Here is a 16,004-nt window from a genome sequence, read left to right as displayed (position 1 = left end):
TCGGCACTTGCTCGCTGAATTGTAACTCTAAAGTTTTGGAGAGCACCGTTGCTTGTAAGTGTCCGGCAGTGCTGTGGTGTCTCGTTGCTGCTTTAGTTAAACAAATCCAATGTTACTCCAAACACCATGTCGATCGGTGGCAAATAACAAGCACCCCCAGCAATACAATTTGCAGTGTTCCTCGGAACCCGTGAGCCACGGGTAGTTAGCGAACTGAAAGTGGCGGACAACCCCTTTTCCCAGTTGTAACAGACTTGCTTGCTTTGGAGTTGTCCGACCTTTCTTAATGATGTCCAGCTTTTTTTTCTTGAAAAGTTTGTCTTGAAAATGGCTTTAAATCAACACAACAATATATTTGCTTGTGGAACTCGCTCCAGATAGTTTGGTAGCTCTGGCTAGTCCACTCTATCACTAGCCAATCATAGTTGGTGAAAGCGATGACGTATGCCTGCGAGAAGGCCTTGGTGTCACCAAATCGAATTCTGATTAGTTAAAGCAACAGTCTTATCGACGCTTGTTTAATGCAGCAGAACCTGCAGAAATGATTGAGAAGGCCTTGAGGCAGATTTCTGACCCTGGCTACAAATTATGGCTGAAATGTGATTGGTTAAATGCTTCAATATGAAAACACACATCTGGAAGCAGTGCAACCAGGGGGAAAAGCAATGAAAGGAAGCTAACAGACAATTTTGAATTATTTAATAAGTATTCACGGACAAAATATAATTAACATCAGTCTGTGATTCAGATATTTCTTAGGCCAGCAGAGAAGGCCTTGAAGGCCCTGACGGGACACCACTGATATATATATATATATATATATATATATATATATATATATATATATATATATATATATATATATATATATATACAGACGCTCCCCTACTTACGAACGCAATTGATTCCGAGCGATTGTTCATAAGTTGAATTTGTATGCAAGTTGATTCAGTGCTATATTTTGTATTATAATTTATGTTTAAGGCCGATATAAGTATATTGAAGGTTTATATAAGTGCATTTGTATGTTTAAGGCTTGTATAAGTAACACGCATTGGTTTGTACTGAAAAAAATAATAATAATAAAATGGAGAGAATATGTACAGTACTGTAGAGAGAGAGAGAGATTTATGTATTAGAAACTGGCCAAAAGAAGCGACCTAATGACGATTGCACAGTTTTCTTCTTTTTTTCATCATAAATGATGCGGTAGCACTGTAAGGCATCATTCAATTGATTTGCAAACTTTGTGCAACGTTCAATATTTGGGTCCTGCTGCTCGATCTTTCTGTTTATAAATGGTGTTGAATGTGCAACGCTCACCACTCTCACGCGCATCAAGCTTAGTTATTATTGCCACTCGTTTCAAATGAAATGGCTTGCCTCTTCCTTGCAACTCCCTCAATAGAAGCCTTTAGCTTTTTACCAACCATATTCAATATTGGATGCATGAGATATTTAATGATACAAATGAAAAAGGTTCTTTGCACACTGGAGATACATTCACGCACTTCCGCATTGCAACAAAGAAGAAGGTAGATGCTGGGTGAGCTGAGCTCTCACAGCGCCAGGCGTCGGTATTAGCGGCGGAAAGAAGTACTACTCCAAAAAAGACGCGAAATACAAAATTGGATTTGCGAACATTTTTGGACTTAAACGCAATTTGCAGACATGTTCGTATGTACCGTTGTTCGTAAGTTGAATGTTCGTAAGTAGGGGAGCGTCTGTATATATATATGTAGCGCAGTTACGCAATATAATAAAGATAGTGATTCAAAGCTGCTCTGTACGCCCCAAAACATTTTAGTGTCACCAAATTGAAAAACTTTCAAACAATTGTGTCAAAGGCAGACCTTTTCATATTTATAGGGTACTTGATCCAACTTGAGTGTGCAATATAATGTAAACCAATCCTACTGTTGCCTTATTGATTTTCCTCGTGTTTTTTAACATTAACCCTCATGAGGGACTAAAAATGGAAATTAGCCTGTGGCTATAATCTTACATATTTATACATGTATATGTTTATTAACATGTATTTTCCCTTTAAATAAATAATAAATAATAAATAAAATCAGACTTAGGCTTGTCATCATCATTGACTAGACAAAAGCCTAATTGTCATCATACCCAGCTGCGTATGACGAAATTGAAAGTGCTTCTCCACAAAGTGCACTTTTCTCAGGCAAGAGCCCAACCAATTTCAGACTTGCTGGCATTCTTATCAAATGAATCAAACTCAAAGGGCACACCCAAGTTAACAAAAGACAAACAAGCCAGGAATAGGCCAAGCATTTCCCGTAAAACGTCTGACTGACAAATAAAAGTAATTATTAACATGTACTTTCCCTTTATTTCCTGTAAAATGTCTGACTGTCATGAAACGAAAGTAAAAGTATGCTTCCTTCTTGCACTCCCAAAACTGAGAAACACATTATATATATATATATATATATATATATATATATATATATATATATATATATATATATATATATATATATATATATATATATATATATATATATATATATATATATATATATATATATATATATATATATATATATATATATATATATATATATATATATATATATATATATATATATATATATATATATATATATATATATATATATATATATATATATATATATATATATATATATATATATATATATATATATATATATATATATATATATATATATATATATATATATATATATATATATATATATATATATATATATATATATATATACATACATACATACACAGTGGTACCTCGTCACACGACCGCTCGTAATACAATATTCTCGTCTTACGACGGAAATTTCGATCGAATAATTCGCCCGTCATGGCACTGTCTTTTTTGCATATCTTTCGTGTATAACAATACTACGAGCACCGAATGAGTTCTTCAGACGAGTTGCGACCAGGAAACGCACAACGCGCATGCGTGGGAAAAAGAGGGCTTTCTGGGTCATGAAGTATACTCGTGCACACAACGCCAATAAGCAATGGCACTCTTTCTCAGAATATTTCCGGTCGCAACTCTCTCTCATAGGCGCTGTTCAAAGCGGTTGCGACCAGACCCATTACAACGAGGGATTTGCGAGTCGGTGCCCCCGATGTCCCCACGAGCAGCGGAGCGATCGCTAAAATGTACTACAAGACTATTTTTCGTTGGCAAGTGGTCGAGGGTTATCCTATTGTGAGGACATTTGTGTGATACATTTTCGGAATATTTTGAAGGGAATACGTAGTACAACAGCAAACAGCCCATCGATAGCGAACATGAGGGTGGAGGCGTGGCAAACCGCCAACCCGGAAAACGAAGGTAACAGAAGATTACAACAAAATTAGAATTCAGTTTTGTGTAAAGTTACATTAAACGTATGTTTGAGTGTCTGTATATATTAATCCAAGTTAATTTAAATTTGTTTGTTCCGTTTACGAGTGCGTTGTCGTGGAAAAAAAACATCTGATTGGTTAAAGCAACAGTCTTATTGACGCTTGTTTAATGCAGCAGAGCCTGCAGAACTGATTGTGAAGGCCTTGAGGCAGATTTCTGACCCTGGCAACAAATAATGGCTGAAATGTGATTGGTTAAATGCTTCAATATGAAAACACATATGGAAGCAGCGCAACCAGGGGGAAAAGCAATGAAAAGAAACTAACAGACAATTTGGAATTATTCAATAAATATTCATGGACAAAATATAATTAACATCAGTCTGTGATTCAGATATTTCTTAGGCCAGCAGAGAAGGCCTTGAAGGCCCTGACGGCAACACCAATGTGTTGTACTAATGTATTTTTCATGTTTCTCAGTTTTGGGAGTGCACTAAGCAAGCATACTTTTACTTTTGTTTCACGTCAGTCAGACATTTTACGGGAAATGCTTGTCCTATTACTGGCTTGTTCGTCTTTTGTTAACTTGGGTGTGCCTGTTGGGTCTGTTCTGGCTGACCCATATCTTCAGGAGCAGGCACAGAAAGAGTGAGACCAATTTGAAGGAAATAAGTTTATTACCAGACTGCAGGATGGGGAGAGCTCAAACAGCTGTCCTTTCACAGTCTGTTCCTTGCAACAACTCCCAGTACGAACCGAAGTTCCAATAAAGTATCATAAGTCTGTAAAACAGCTTAAGAAGGCAGGTTAAGAAAGAGTGAGACCAATTTAAAGGAGATTCAGTTTATTACCAGACTACAGGATGGGGAGAGAGCAAAAACAGCGTGAACGCGCTCACAGTCTGTTGTCCTGCAACTCTCTCCGAATGACCAGTGAGTGAGTCTTACATACAGGCAAAACTGACAGTTGTCGGCAGGACTTTGGACAGATACGTTTAGTCATTTGCAGGGCAAATATTGATTAATCAGTGTCAGACAATTGAGTGTTTGTGCTGACATGTCAACCCAAACACAGGACTAAGATTGCTAAAATGCCAGCCATTCACAGTTTGTATGACATCGATGCTTATATACTCAGAAAAACTGATATAATCTTGCAATTCCCTCCTGTTGTGAGTATAAACACATCGGAACCTCGTATATTCATATTCAGCCTTGTTAACATGGAAAGTGTGTTTTTCTGATTTATATTTGAATCTCTGTAAAAACACTGCACCATTGCTAGTGCCTGTCTGATGCCTACCTAATGTTGTACTAATGTATTTTTCATGTTTCTCAGTTTTGGGAGTGCACTAAGAGAGCGTACTTTTACTTTCGTTTCACGTCAGTCAGACGTTTTACGGGAAATGCTTGTCCTATTCCTGGCTTGTTTGTCTTTTGTTAACTTGGGTGTGCCTGTTGGGTCTGTTCTGGCTGACCCATATCTTCAGGAGCAGGCACAGAAAGAGTGAGACCAATTTGAAGGAAATAAGTTTATTACCAGACTGCAGGATGGGGAGAGCTCGAACAGCTGTCCTTTCACAGTCTGTTCCTTGCAACAACTCCCAGTACAAACCGAAGTTGCAATAAAGTATCATAAGTCTGTAAAACAGCTTAAGGAGGCAGGTTAAGAAAGAGTGAGACCAATTTAAAGGAGATTAAGTTTATTACCAGACTACAGGATGGGGAGAGAGCTCAAACAGCGTGAACGCGCTCACAGTCTGTTGTCCTGCAACTTTCTCCGAATGACCAGTGAGTGAGTCTTACATACAGGCAAAACTGACAGTTGTCGGCAGGACTTTGGACAGATACGTTTAGTCATTTGCAGGGCAAATATTGATTAATCAGTGTCAGACAATTGAGTTTGTGCTGACATGTCAACCCAAACACAGGACTAAGATTGCTAACATGTCAGCCATTCGCAGTTTGTATGACATCGATGCTTATATACTCACAAAAACTGATATAATCTTGCAATTCCCTCCTGTTGCGAGTATAAACACATCGGAACCTCGTATATTCATATTCAGCCTTGTTAACATGGAAAATGTGTTTTTCTGATTTATATTTGAATCTCTGTAAAAACACTGCACCATTGCTAGTGCCTGTCTGATGCCTACCTAATGTTGTACTAATGTAATTTTCATGTTTTTCAGTTTTGGGAGTGCAAGAAGCAAGCATACTTTTACTTTCGTTTCACGTCAGTCAGACGTTTTACGGGAAATGCTTGCCTATTCCTGGCTTGTTTGTCTTCTGTTAACTTGGGTGTGCCCTTTGACTTTGATTTATTTGATGAAGGGAAAATACATGTTAATAAACATATACATGTATAAATATGTAAGATTATAGCCACAGGCTAATTTCCATTTTTAGTCTCCTTTTATGTGACTACACTGCAACAGAATTGGCAAAATAAACAAACAAAAAAATTTGAATATTGAAATTGAGTTAAAAGCACGGTTTTATTGGATATCGATGATGGAATGGGGCAGTCAAACAACATGCCTCAACAAAACGCTACCACTCCCACTGAACCACCCTATGCCTGTCATAAAATCTATAAATGAAAGTGTTCAATTAGGTTAAACATGTTATTGTGTTGAAAGCACAGAACACCTACCCGGTAACAAACCGGACATTTGTCAGGCCACCACCAAGATAATAAGGTAAAGCCTTTTCATGTCTTTTCAATCAAATTCATTTCCATTGATATTGCAGTGGCTTTTAACGTAATAGTTGGTAAGTATCTTTATATCTTCTAAGTCGGTATTTGAAGGAAAAAAAATGTTAATTCTTTCATATTGTTTCTTTGCTTTACAGTGAAGTTCAAGTTGGAGAAATTTAGACTTCGAGAAAAACAATTTAGCCAATTGGAGAAATATGTAAGCAATACAGTCTTCCTCTTGTCTCCTAAAATTCTCTCCCATTTCTTAATTATTATTATTGAAAAGAGGCCATAAGCAATACTTGAGATACATTTTCATTGGTTTTGATGTGTTTAACCCCTTGATGCTTGAATTTCCATTTATCAAATATATATACTAATGCATTAGAGATTACATACATATGTTAAATCTATTAAGACAAAAGGAATAAATATAAAAAAATACATTGAATTCAACCATAAATGAGAAAATTCTAAAAAGGAAAAGAAAAGTAATCACAGATAGTAAAACATAAAATCAGTTTTTTTAAACAATTAAAAAAGTACTGTTCAAAAATGAAAAAGGTGGAATGTATTAACTTTCTTTTTTGTATTTAAAACAATTGCTCATAAGCATGAAAATGAAATTTCATTTTTAAATGTCCATTTACAATCAAATTTCAAAATTCCTTACTTTTTATTTGGCATCTAAATAACTAATTTGACTTTGATGTTTATTTTTGTATTTTTCAAAATTAATTTTCTATTATTACTTTATGTATTATAACGTATATGTTTTGCTTAAACACAAGTGTTTAATATTTCTATTTATTATAATACTAATTTACATTAAGATATTTCTACATAAAATGAAACTATTAACTTAGTTGGGTGGCCGGGTACGAGTGTTCAGCACAGAGATCTCCAAACCGGTCCTCGAGGGCCGCTGTTGGTGCAGGTTTTTGTTCCAACCGATCCAACACAAACAGTTTAACCCATGAGGTTTCTGCTGAATAAAGAAGCCCCCGACTGCAATCCAGTGGCGGGCCGTCAGGGCCTTCAAGGCCTTCTCTGCTGGCCTAAGAAATATCTGAATCATATTATATTTTGTCCATCAATACGTACTTATTATTCCCAATGGTCTGTTAGCTTCCTTTCATTGCTTTTCCCCCTGGTTGCACTGCTTCCAGATGTGGGTTTTCATATTGAAGCATTTAACCAATCACATTTCAGCCATTATTTGTTGCCAGATCAGATCTGCCTCAAAGCCTGCACAACCAGTTCTTGCGGGCTCTGCTGCATTAAACTAGACTGTTGCTTTTAACCAATCAGATTTCGAGTTGGCAACCCCAAAATGATTTTTCATAGGCGTTAGCATTTTGCTGGCTTGGACATGTCATTGCTTTCACAAACTATGGTTGGCTAGTAGGCGGGCCAAAGCAGTACCGAGGCAGCCGAGATCGCAAACTCCACCCACTATGGCCGACAGAAGCAAAAACAAATAGATTCTGTTTGCTCACAAAGCTATTTTCTAGACGGACTTTTTCAGGAAAAAAATGGACATCATTAAGAAAGGGCGGTCAACTCCGAAGCTAGCAAGCTGTTACAGCCGGGAAAATGGTGTGTGGGGCACTTTCAGCGCGCTAACTTAGCTCCACAAGCAAATAGTATATTGTTGTGTTGATTTAATGCCATTTTCAAAACGTACTATGCCGGAAATATGACAGGACAGGCTCGACTTTCATCATTAGCTTCGATGGCGATAGGAAAGAAGGAAGAAAGAAAGGAGGATGGATATTGTGTAAAAAGGATTTTTGGTGAGTAAAATTACAAATATGGCTATATTCCTAAATAATATTTCAATTGTGGGCCAAGTTCTGATATCTGAAACGCTCCAGTGTTTGTATTTAAGCTCCAGTGTTTGTATTTAATCACAAAATGCTGCTAGGAAGTGGATTTTACCCCAGTTTAATTTTTGGCGTTTCACCATTGACTTCCATCGCTGTCTTTTCCCGGGAAAAATCACCCCCCTGGCCTGGTTGTAATGTCTCAAAAGCTCCAGTATTTGTATTCAATCAATAACTTATGCTAGGAAGTGGATTTTACCTAAATTTAGTATTTTAGTGCATTTTTTGTCATTTCACGTATGAACGTATCGACGCGCATCGCTGTCTTTTTACCGGGGAAATGATACTCCGGGCCTGGTTCTGATGTCTAAAAAGCTTCAGTATTTGTATTTAATCAATATATGCTGTTTTTGGCTGGATTTTACCCCATTTTCGGGCAATGTTTGCCCGTACGCCATTGACGTTCATCGCTGTCTTTTCCCGGGAAAATAACCCCCTGGCCTGGTTTTAATGTCTGAAAAGCACCAGTATTAATTGTCATTTAATCATGAAATGCTGCTAGGAAGTGGATTTTACCCCATTTTTGTGCATTAATTTATTGATTATTTTTATGTGTTGCAGCTGTAGCTGCAGTAGAGGTTTTATAGCCATAAAATAGTTTTTGAGGGTTGGATTGATACGTTGAAGGCGTTACCAGAAAATGCACCGCCCGCCACTGCTGCAATCCACTGATTGCACTTCTAGGATACTAGATTGGTGGAAAGGTTTCCTTACAGGTTGGAACAAAAACCTGCACCCACTGCGGCCCTTTCTGGAATAGTTTCAATATTCTGGTGCCCTGTGTTCGAACCCAAGTTGGTCCTCCTGCATGTTCTCCCCGGGATTGCATGGGGTTTCTCCGGGTACTCCGTTTTGCTCCCACATTCCAAAAACATGCATGGTAGGCTGATTGGACACTATAAATTGCCCTTGAGGGAATGGTTGTCCATCTCCTCGCGCCCTGCGATTGGCTGGGCACCTCGTGGCAGAAGTCAGCTGGGATATGCTCCAGCACCTCCGTGAGCCATGTGAGGATAAGCGGTTATTAAAATGAAAGAATGAATATTTACTTGGTTAAAGAATTTTAATGCTTGTTGCATTAATAGGCCATTCATCACATGTAGGTGTGGTAATTACTATATGTTTATATATTTTCAAAATTCTACATGTGAGAATTTGAATAACTGAAAAGTTGCAGACAGATTGAAGTTCGATAACATCTACAATGAGATTAAAAGAGTTTCATTCCTTTGTCTGCAGCTTTTCCGTCACCGAGTGGAAAGTTGCGAGTTGATATGATGTGGCGAAACGAATGCAGGCTGATTCTTGTGGGAAATACAGGAGCGGGCAAGAGTGCGTCTGGAAACACCATTCTAGGTCGGCAACACTTTGAGTCAAAGCGCAGTTTCAGCTCAGTGACCCGGAAAACTGAGCATGGATTCGCTGAGCTTGTGGAAGACCATGGCCGGAAGAGAAAGGTGACAGTGGTTGACATGCCAGGCTTTGGGGACACTCACCTCACTAAGGATCAGATTTATGAAGAAATAGCCAAATGTATGATTTACTCAGAATGTGAACCCCATGGTTTTCTCCTGGTTGTACCGATCGGGCGTTACACAGAAGACGCAGCGCAGGCTGCCAACAATGTGGCAGCTCTTTTTGGAGAAGATGCTCTTGAATATACAATGGTTCTATTTACCAGAGGGGATTTTCTTCATGGGGTGGATTTTGAAGAGCACCTGCAAAGGGCTCCTCCTGGGCTCAGGGAACTTATAAACAAGTGTGGGGGTGGCTACCATGTGTTTAACAATCTATCAGGTGATGTGGCACAGGTTCAAACATTCATGTCAAAGGTGGACCATATGCTCAAAAGGGTTGGAGACAGCCCTTATACCAATTCAATGTTTAAAAAGGCCCAGGAAGCCCTCAGGGCTCCCGGTGATAGTGCATCTATGGAGTATAAAATAAAGGTCACCAAAACTGTCATTGCCATAGGCCTAGCCACCGTAATAATGGCTCCCATATTTGGCATTTGTGCAGTTGCAGCGCCAGTAGCCGCACCTTTAGCAATAGTTACAGCGACAGCGTTGACTGGATCGAGTGGAATGGCTATCGGTTCTTTGACTGCAAATTTTTTGCCAAACTCGCTGGATAAAAAAGTGAATGATAAGCTAAAGAAAGTATTCCACAAATCCTCGTCGCGATAAAACATGGAAAACTTATTCAATCGTAGCATATAACAGTTAATTATAGGTTAAATTTTGTCAAAATTCAATATCTTTATGGAGTCACTTGTGTTGGGGTTATTCTGGATAATATTATCGATGTATGCATTTTAATTACTTTTGTATAAGAGTGTCTTTATTTTGAGACTGGGGCAAACTCGAGGTCACCCTGCTGGCTCCAGCTTGTTGACATAACACCTCACCCTCCAAGGACTGTTTACTGGGAGATACACCTTGCAACCCAGACACCCCAATGCAAGTTTGCAATGAAGATCTACGAAGGACTCATAAATTGCTTTGACTGGGACGCCGGCAGTTTACCTTATAAAGAAATTATTATGCTTATACTGGAAATTCTTACCCAGGTGTTTTGGTTTCGATCTAATATGAGCAGTTGTTTTTTGACCTTAATGGTGTTATTCGGTTAGCTTATGCAATTGTTTTGAATCAGATTACATTAAATGTTTTGAGTATGTCGCGACTAAATGGAGAGAAGAGTATGCCGCTCGTCAGAATCCTCAGGAACAAACGCGCGTTATGAGTGATTTCTCCTTGCAAGTTGTAATCAGTGTATGTTAAAGATGTCTCCTGTTTGATTAAAATTTTATTAATAATTAATCTATCAACTTGCAACTCTAGTTTCAATTGATTTAAAAAAATGCACTACTGTAAGGTATAAATATTGCATAATCACTTTTCAATTTCCATACATCCGACTTCAGTTATTCTTCCTATTAATGATTGTTAGGTTCACCAATAGGCATTCCCGAATGCATGCACAAATAAAAGAGACAGGACAATCATCTGTGAAATTCTTGCAAGAGAGCATCAAACCAACTTGTCTCCGTCCAGGTTCATTCTGGCGTTACACGCATCTTTTCCCTGTGTTACGACTTCCCCTGGTGGTAAGATGTACCAGGGAGTCACAACTACCACAGCAGAAAAATTCAGTCAATGAGGAGCCAGACATACACGGCAAGTAACATTCAATGATAATTTATTAACAATAAAGTCCACCAAAACCTGGACTACGGGACAACATGGGGGAAGCAAAAGATACTAAAGCGGCACCCTCAAATAAAAAAGGTAAAAAAAACACCCTCCCAGAAAGGTGTTCGAATGAACACCCACAAAAATACAGGAAATAAGGCCTAAGGGTGCCACTGTCAGAACTGATGTAATAAAAGTCTAGACAGGGGAATAAACTACATGTATAAATGCAACAAACTATATGTATACCCCAGGGTGTCTAAGCTAATCTCAAGTCCCCCTATGTAGCCCAAAATAATTAACTTTATCAACATAAATACTCAATATAATAATGAAAAGTGTACTTACAATACCAGGTGAAGCTGGGGCAAACAAAACTTACTTAACTCTAGACAATAAGTGTTATCTAAAGAAAGTAAGGACTCCACTGCCTCAGCATCAATAATCACAGGCAGTCAAAGGAGTCAAAGGGGATCTGAAAAATAAGAGGGTTTAAATAAGGACAGGAAGTGGATCTTGATTGGAGTGGAGGGTGATTGGGAAGTAGTCACAGCTGTGTTGGCCTGGGCAGGGCTTTGCCACAGGGGTGGAGCCACAGCTCCATGTACCTGCAGATGAAAAGAAACCACACACCCTACTACATTGTGTGTATCCAGTCTGACAGCCGTAACACCTCCCCCCTCAAGAGTCAACCTGTTGACGAAATTCAACCACCAACCTGCCTCAACCAACACAATCCTGATACCACCCTCCTCCTAAACCCCCCATGCTGCCATGCTGCCATGCTGCCATAACGGATCTTAGGCTCCCGGACGAGCCCCCACTTTGTTACGACTCTTCCTGGTGGTAAGATGTATTTATTAGCTTCAAGGACCTTCGTTACAATGGACGTCTCAGCTCTCAAGGGAGGGGTGGGAAAATAGGAGTGAGAAGCCAATTGTCAAGGACCCTAGTTACAATAGAAGGTTTAGCTCTCAAAACAAATGAAGGTCATGTAGTGCAGAAGAATCTTCTCCACATTCCAGCTGTCCAAGAGGTTTCGACCTGCTTGTTGTTTGGTCTAATTAAGGAGCCAAGCATTTACATGGTTGCAAGCAGATGTACTTAATACTTTTCTAATGTTAATAAGCCAAGTAAAGCACAGCGTTCTTCATTGCAATCAAATATATAATAATGTAAGACTAATAACCCTAACATTCTAAGTGAAGCAAAGCGTTCTTCGTTGCAAGCAAATATATAATAATGTAAGACTAATAACCCTAACATTCTAAGTAAAGCAAAGCATTCTTCATTGCAAGCAAATATATAATAATGTAAGACTAATAACCCGAACAGCCATGAAGATATTGCATTAACTTATTGAAGTGAAAAAGTCAAAACTATCAACATGGAAAATAATACATACCATTGTCTACTGAATTTGATCTCGATACTGCAACTTAAAACGATTATTGCAATTTTTGTACATCAGTGCGGGAAAAATAATTTGAACAAAAAATAAAATGGACATAAGTACATTTATATCAATTGATTTCTGAAACCTTTTTCAAGTCTAAATTAAACATGTTTTATGTTTGCACAACATATGGCCTTTATTTTCAATTTGAGTTTTTATTGCAGACTTGCCACGCACAAATGTGATTTGTTATGGGACTTGCGTTGGAAAACAGCGCCACCATGCGTCCAAGCACGATTAGATCTCAGGGCAGATACCTATTCTTATTTCCACTTAAAAACAAGTGTAAAATTCAATTAAAGGGTATTTTGAATCAACACGAGAATCGTGCAATGTGTAATCGCAATATATCACCAAATCGATGTTAAAAAAACCTGTTACTTTGAACTTTTGTGTTTACGTTTCACCACTTTCACTTTATTATCACCTAAGGTTGTTGCCGTTAGTGGCAAATCAATCACAGGATTTTCACTACTGTGGATGTCAGTCTCATCAATCACAGAATGTTCACTACTGTCAGTTTCAGTCTCATCAATCGCATCTTCATCCCCAATTTGGAAACACAGGCATGGCGCTTTCCCCAACATATTTTTTATAACAATGCTTGTTTTCAAAGCGCGAAGTCCAAGGTCACTAACTTGATCATAAGCAGCCTGCGCAGCATCCTCCGGACTATCGGCAGTAAAACCAGCAACGACACCAATCGTGGCACCAACACCTCCCCCCACAAGTAGTCCAGTAACGACACCTTTGGTTAACGTGGTAGCTACTGTAGAGGCGACAACGCCACCCACGGCAGCGCCAAACAGGGCTCCGATACACAGGCCGACAAAGCCTGCACGAACGACGCATTTCACAATTGGCCACCACTTATCAAGAGAACCTTTTTGATTACTGCCACTTCTGGAAATCTGTTCTTTCCTCACAGCTTCCTTGGCCCGTTCAAACATTTCATTTGTATAAAACCCGGTTCTACTTCCCATGAGCATCTGGTCCACCTTTGCCATGAGTTCATGAACCTGCTGCCTATCGCTGGAGTTTTCATTGTTGAACACATGGTACCTACCCCCACACTTGTGAATTAGTTCTCTGAGCGAAGGGGGAGCTTTGCTCAGGTATTCTTCAAAGGTCTTGCCCCTGAGACGATCCCCGCCGGTAAAAAGAACCACTGTGTGATATCTGAGGGCATCATTGCCAAAAAGTTTCGCCAGATTAATAGCAGGTTGCATTTCGTTTTTTGTAAAACGCCCGATCGGTACAACCAAGAAAAAGGCATTGGGTGCGAATTTAGAGAAAACAATGCATTTGGCTATTTCTTCAAAAACTTCTTCCTCGGTGAGGCGAGTATCCCCGAAGCCCGGCATGTCTACCACTGTCACCTTTCTCTTTCGGCCCTGAGCCTCCACAAGCTCTGCGGTTCCATACTCAGTATTCTGGGTCAATGAGCTGAAACTCAGCTCTGACTTGAAGAATTGGTCCTGGCCGAGGATGGTGTTTCCCGACGCACTCTTGCCTGCCCCTGTATTTCCCAAAAGAACCAGTCTGAGTTCCTGACGCCACGTGACCCCAGAGGCCATCTTCTCTCTGTCAAGTGATGGAAAAGCTGCACACATTAGGGTGAAAACTTAATGAATTAACATGTTCATTCTAGATCAGGGGTGGGCAAACTGACCCTCGAGGGCCTCTGTAGGTGCAGGTTTTTGTTCCAACTGATCCAGCACCGACACTGACCAGTAAGATTTCTGCAAAAAACAAGAAGCACTTGGCAGCAATCCACTGATTGGTGAAAAGGTGTCCTCTTTATGGGTTGGAACGAAACCCCTTACCCATTGTGGCCATTTGTGCAATAGTTTGCCCACCCCGGTTCTATTTTTTAGCATCACTCAATCGTTACTTTTCTATAACATCAAGCTCTCACAGAACAATGTACAGTATCAATACTTTAAAAAAGTGACCATGCCTCCTTGTTTTGTAAGATATGTAAGATTATATATATATATATGAATATATATATGAATCTATGTATATATGAATATATGTATATATATATGAATATGTATATATATATATATATGAATATATGTATATATACGAATATATGTATATATGTACGTACGTACATATATATATATATATACATATATTCATATAAACATACATACATATACATATATATACATATATATATATATATAATTTAAAATAGAAAATGGTCAATATTCATGTGAAAATGAAACAAAAGAGTTTTAGATTTCCCGAGGTTAATTATTATACATATAATAATTCCCTAATTACATGAGTTATCATTCACTGCCATCTATTGGCTCATATGTGCAATGTGAGCATATTTAGAAAAAGTCATAAAATCTACAAGATCAAAAACAGCTCTCGTGTGTAGCCTAAATTTATAAGTGTGCAACGAATTGGAGATAAAAAGAAAACAATGATAACCGCGTCTTATACAACTGTGCAGTGCCCAAGACCACAAAAGTCAAAATATTACAATCGCCCCCTTAACAGTGTTTTAAGTGAACTATCAACTAGCACTCCAGGTAACGTCGAAATCTACGGAAATGAACTGAAATCATCTTTAAAAAGTTTAAAATGCTTTACCCAGTTCTCGGTGCGTCGACAAAACGCTGTTGCTAGGAATGTCGTCTGTTTCGTCGTTTTCACCAGTTCAAGGTTGCACTGCTTCCAAGGACTTTGTATGTAAAAGGCACGCCCAAAAGAAATGATGGACACGTCCACACGTTGTCTGTACACGCTTGTTATTTTTTTCCCCAGAACAAAACATCGCATTTTTTTGTCTTTTCCTCCGTAACAAGGTTTGCACATTCAGATGCAATCAATTACTTGTAATTGATTGCATCTGAATGTTCAACACATTGATGTCCAATTCCTTTAAACCAGGGGTGGCGAAAGCACGGCTCTCGAGACGCATTCGGCTCCCAGCCAAAATAACTGCGGCTCTACTTGTTCGTTCGCCACACCCTGCAATCCATAACCCTTCCCCCTCAAAGTGGTTGCAAGTCTAGCGCAGTTATGCAATATAATAAAGATAGTGATTCAAAGCTGCTCTGTATGCCCCAAAACATTTTAGTGTCACCAAATTGAAAAACTTTCAAACAATTATCGTGTCAAAGGCAGACCTTTTCATATTTATAGGGTACTTGATCCAACTTGAGTGTGCAATATAATGTAAACCAATCCTACAAGGGACTAAAAATGGAAATTAGCCTGCAGCTATAATCTTACATATTTATACATGTATATATGTTTATTAACATGTATTTTCCCTTTATCAAAGAAATGAAACTCAAAGGGCACACCCAAGTTAACAGAAGACAAACAAGGCAGGAATAGGCCAAGCATTTCCCGTAAAACGTCTGACTGACGTGAAAC

At 38.7% G+C, this 16,004-nt stretch overlaps 1 protein-coding gene across 3 annotated transcripts in view; it reads right to left on the bottom strand.

The window, feature by feature from the left end:
* Window positions 1-15,275, bottom strand: part of LOC144088746 (GTPase IMAP family member 7-like) — a 33,141-nt gene extending 17,866 nt beyond the window's left edge. The window contains exons 1-3 of one of the 3 annotated variants that reach the window (XM_077619386.1): window positions 15,213-15,268; window positions 14,272-14,341; window positions 11,134-14,183 (exon numbers count right to left, since the gene is read on the bottom strand). In XM_077619386.1, coding sequence (XP_077475512.1) covers window positions 12,977-14,176 — 1,200 coding nt within the window. In that variant the 5' untranslated portion in view covers window positions 14,177-14,183; window positions 14,272-14,341; window positions 15,213-15,268 and the 3' untranslated portion in view covers window positions 11,134-12,976. Of the gene's footprint in view, window positions 1-11,133; window positions 14,203-14,271; window positions 14,342-15,212 lie in introns of those variants that run through there. The other 2 variants (XR_013304935.1, XM_077619385.1) reach the window with 2 other exon arrangements.
* Window positions 15,276-16,004: the final 729 nt, after the last annotated feature.

Source organism: Stigmatopora argus, chromosome 14 (genome assembly GCF_051989625.1).
Source record: "Stigmatopora argus isolate UIUO_Sarg chromosome 14, RoL_Sarg_1.0, whole genome shotgun sequence".
Classification (NCBI taxonomy): Eukaryota; Metazoa; Chordata; class Actinopteri; order Syngnathiformes; family Syngnathidae; genus Stigmatopora; species Stigmatopora argus.
The sequence above is the reverse complement of the archived record's forward strand: the minus strand, read 5'-3'. Positions and strand labels throughout refer to the sequence as shown.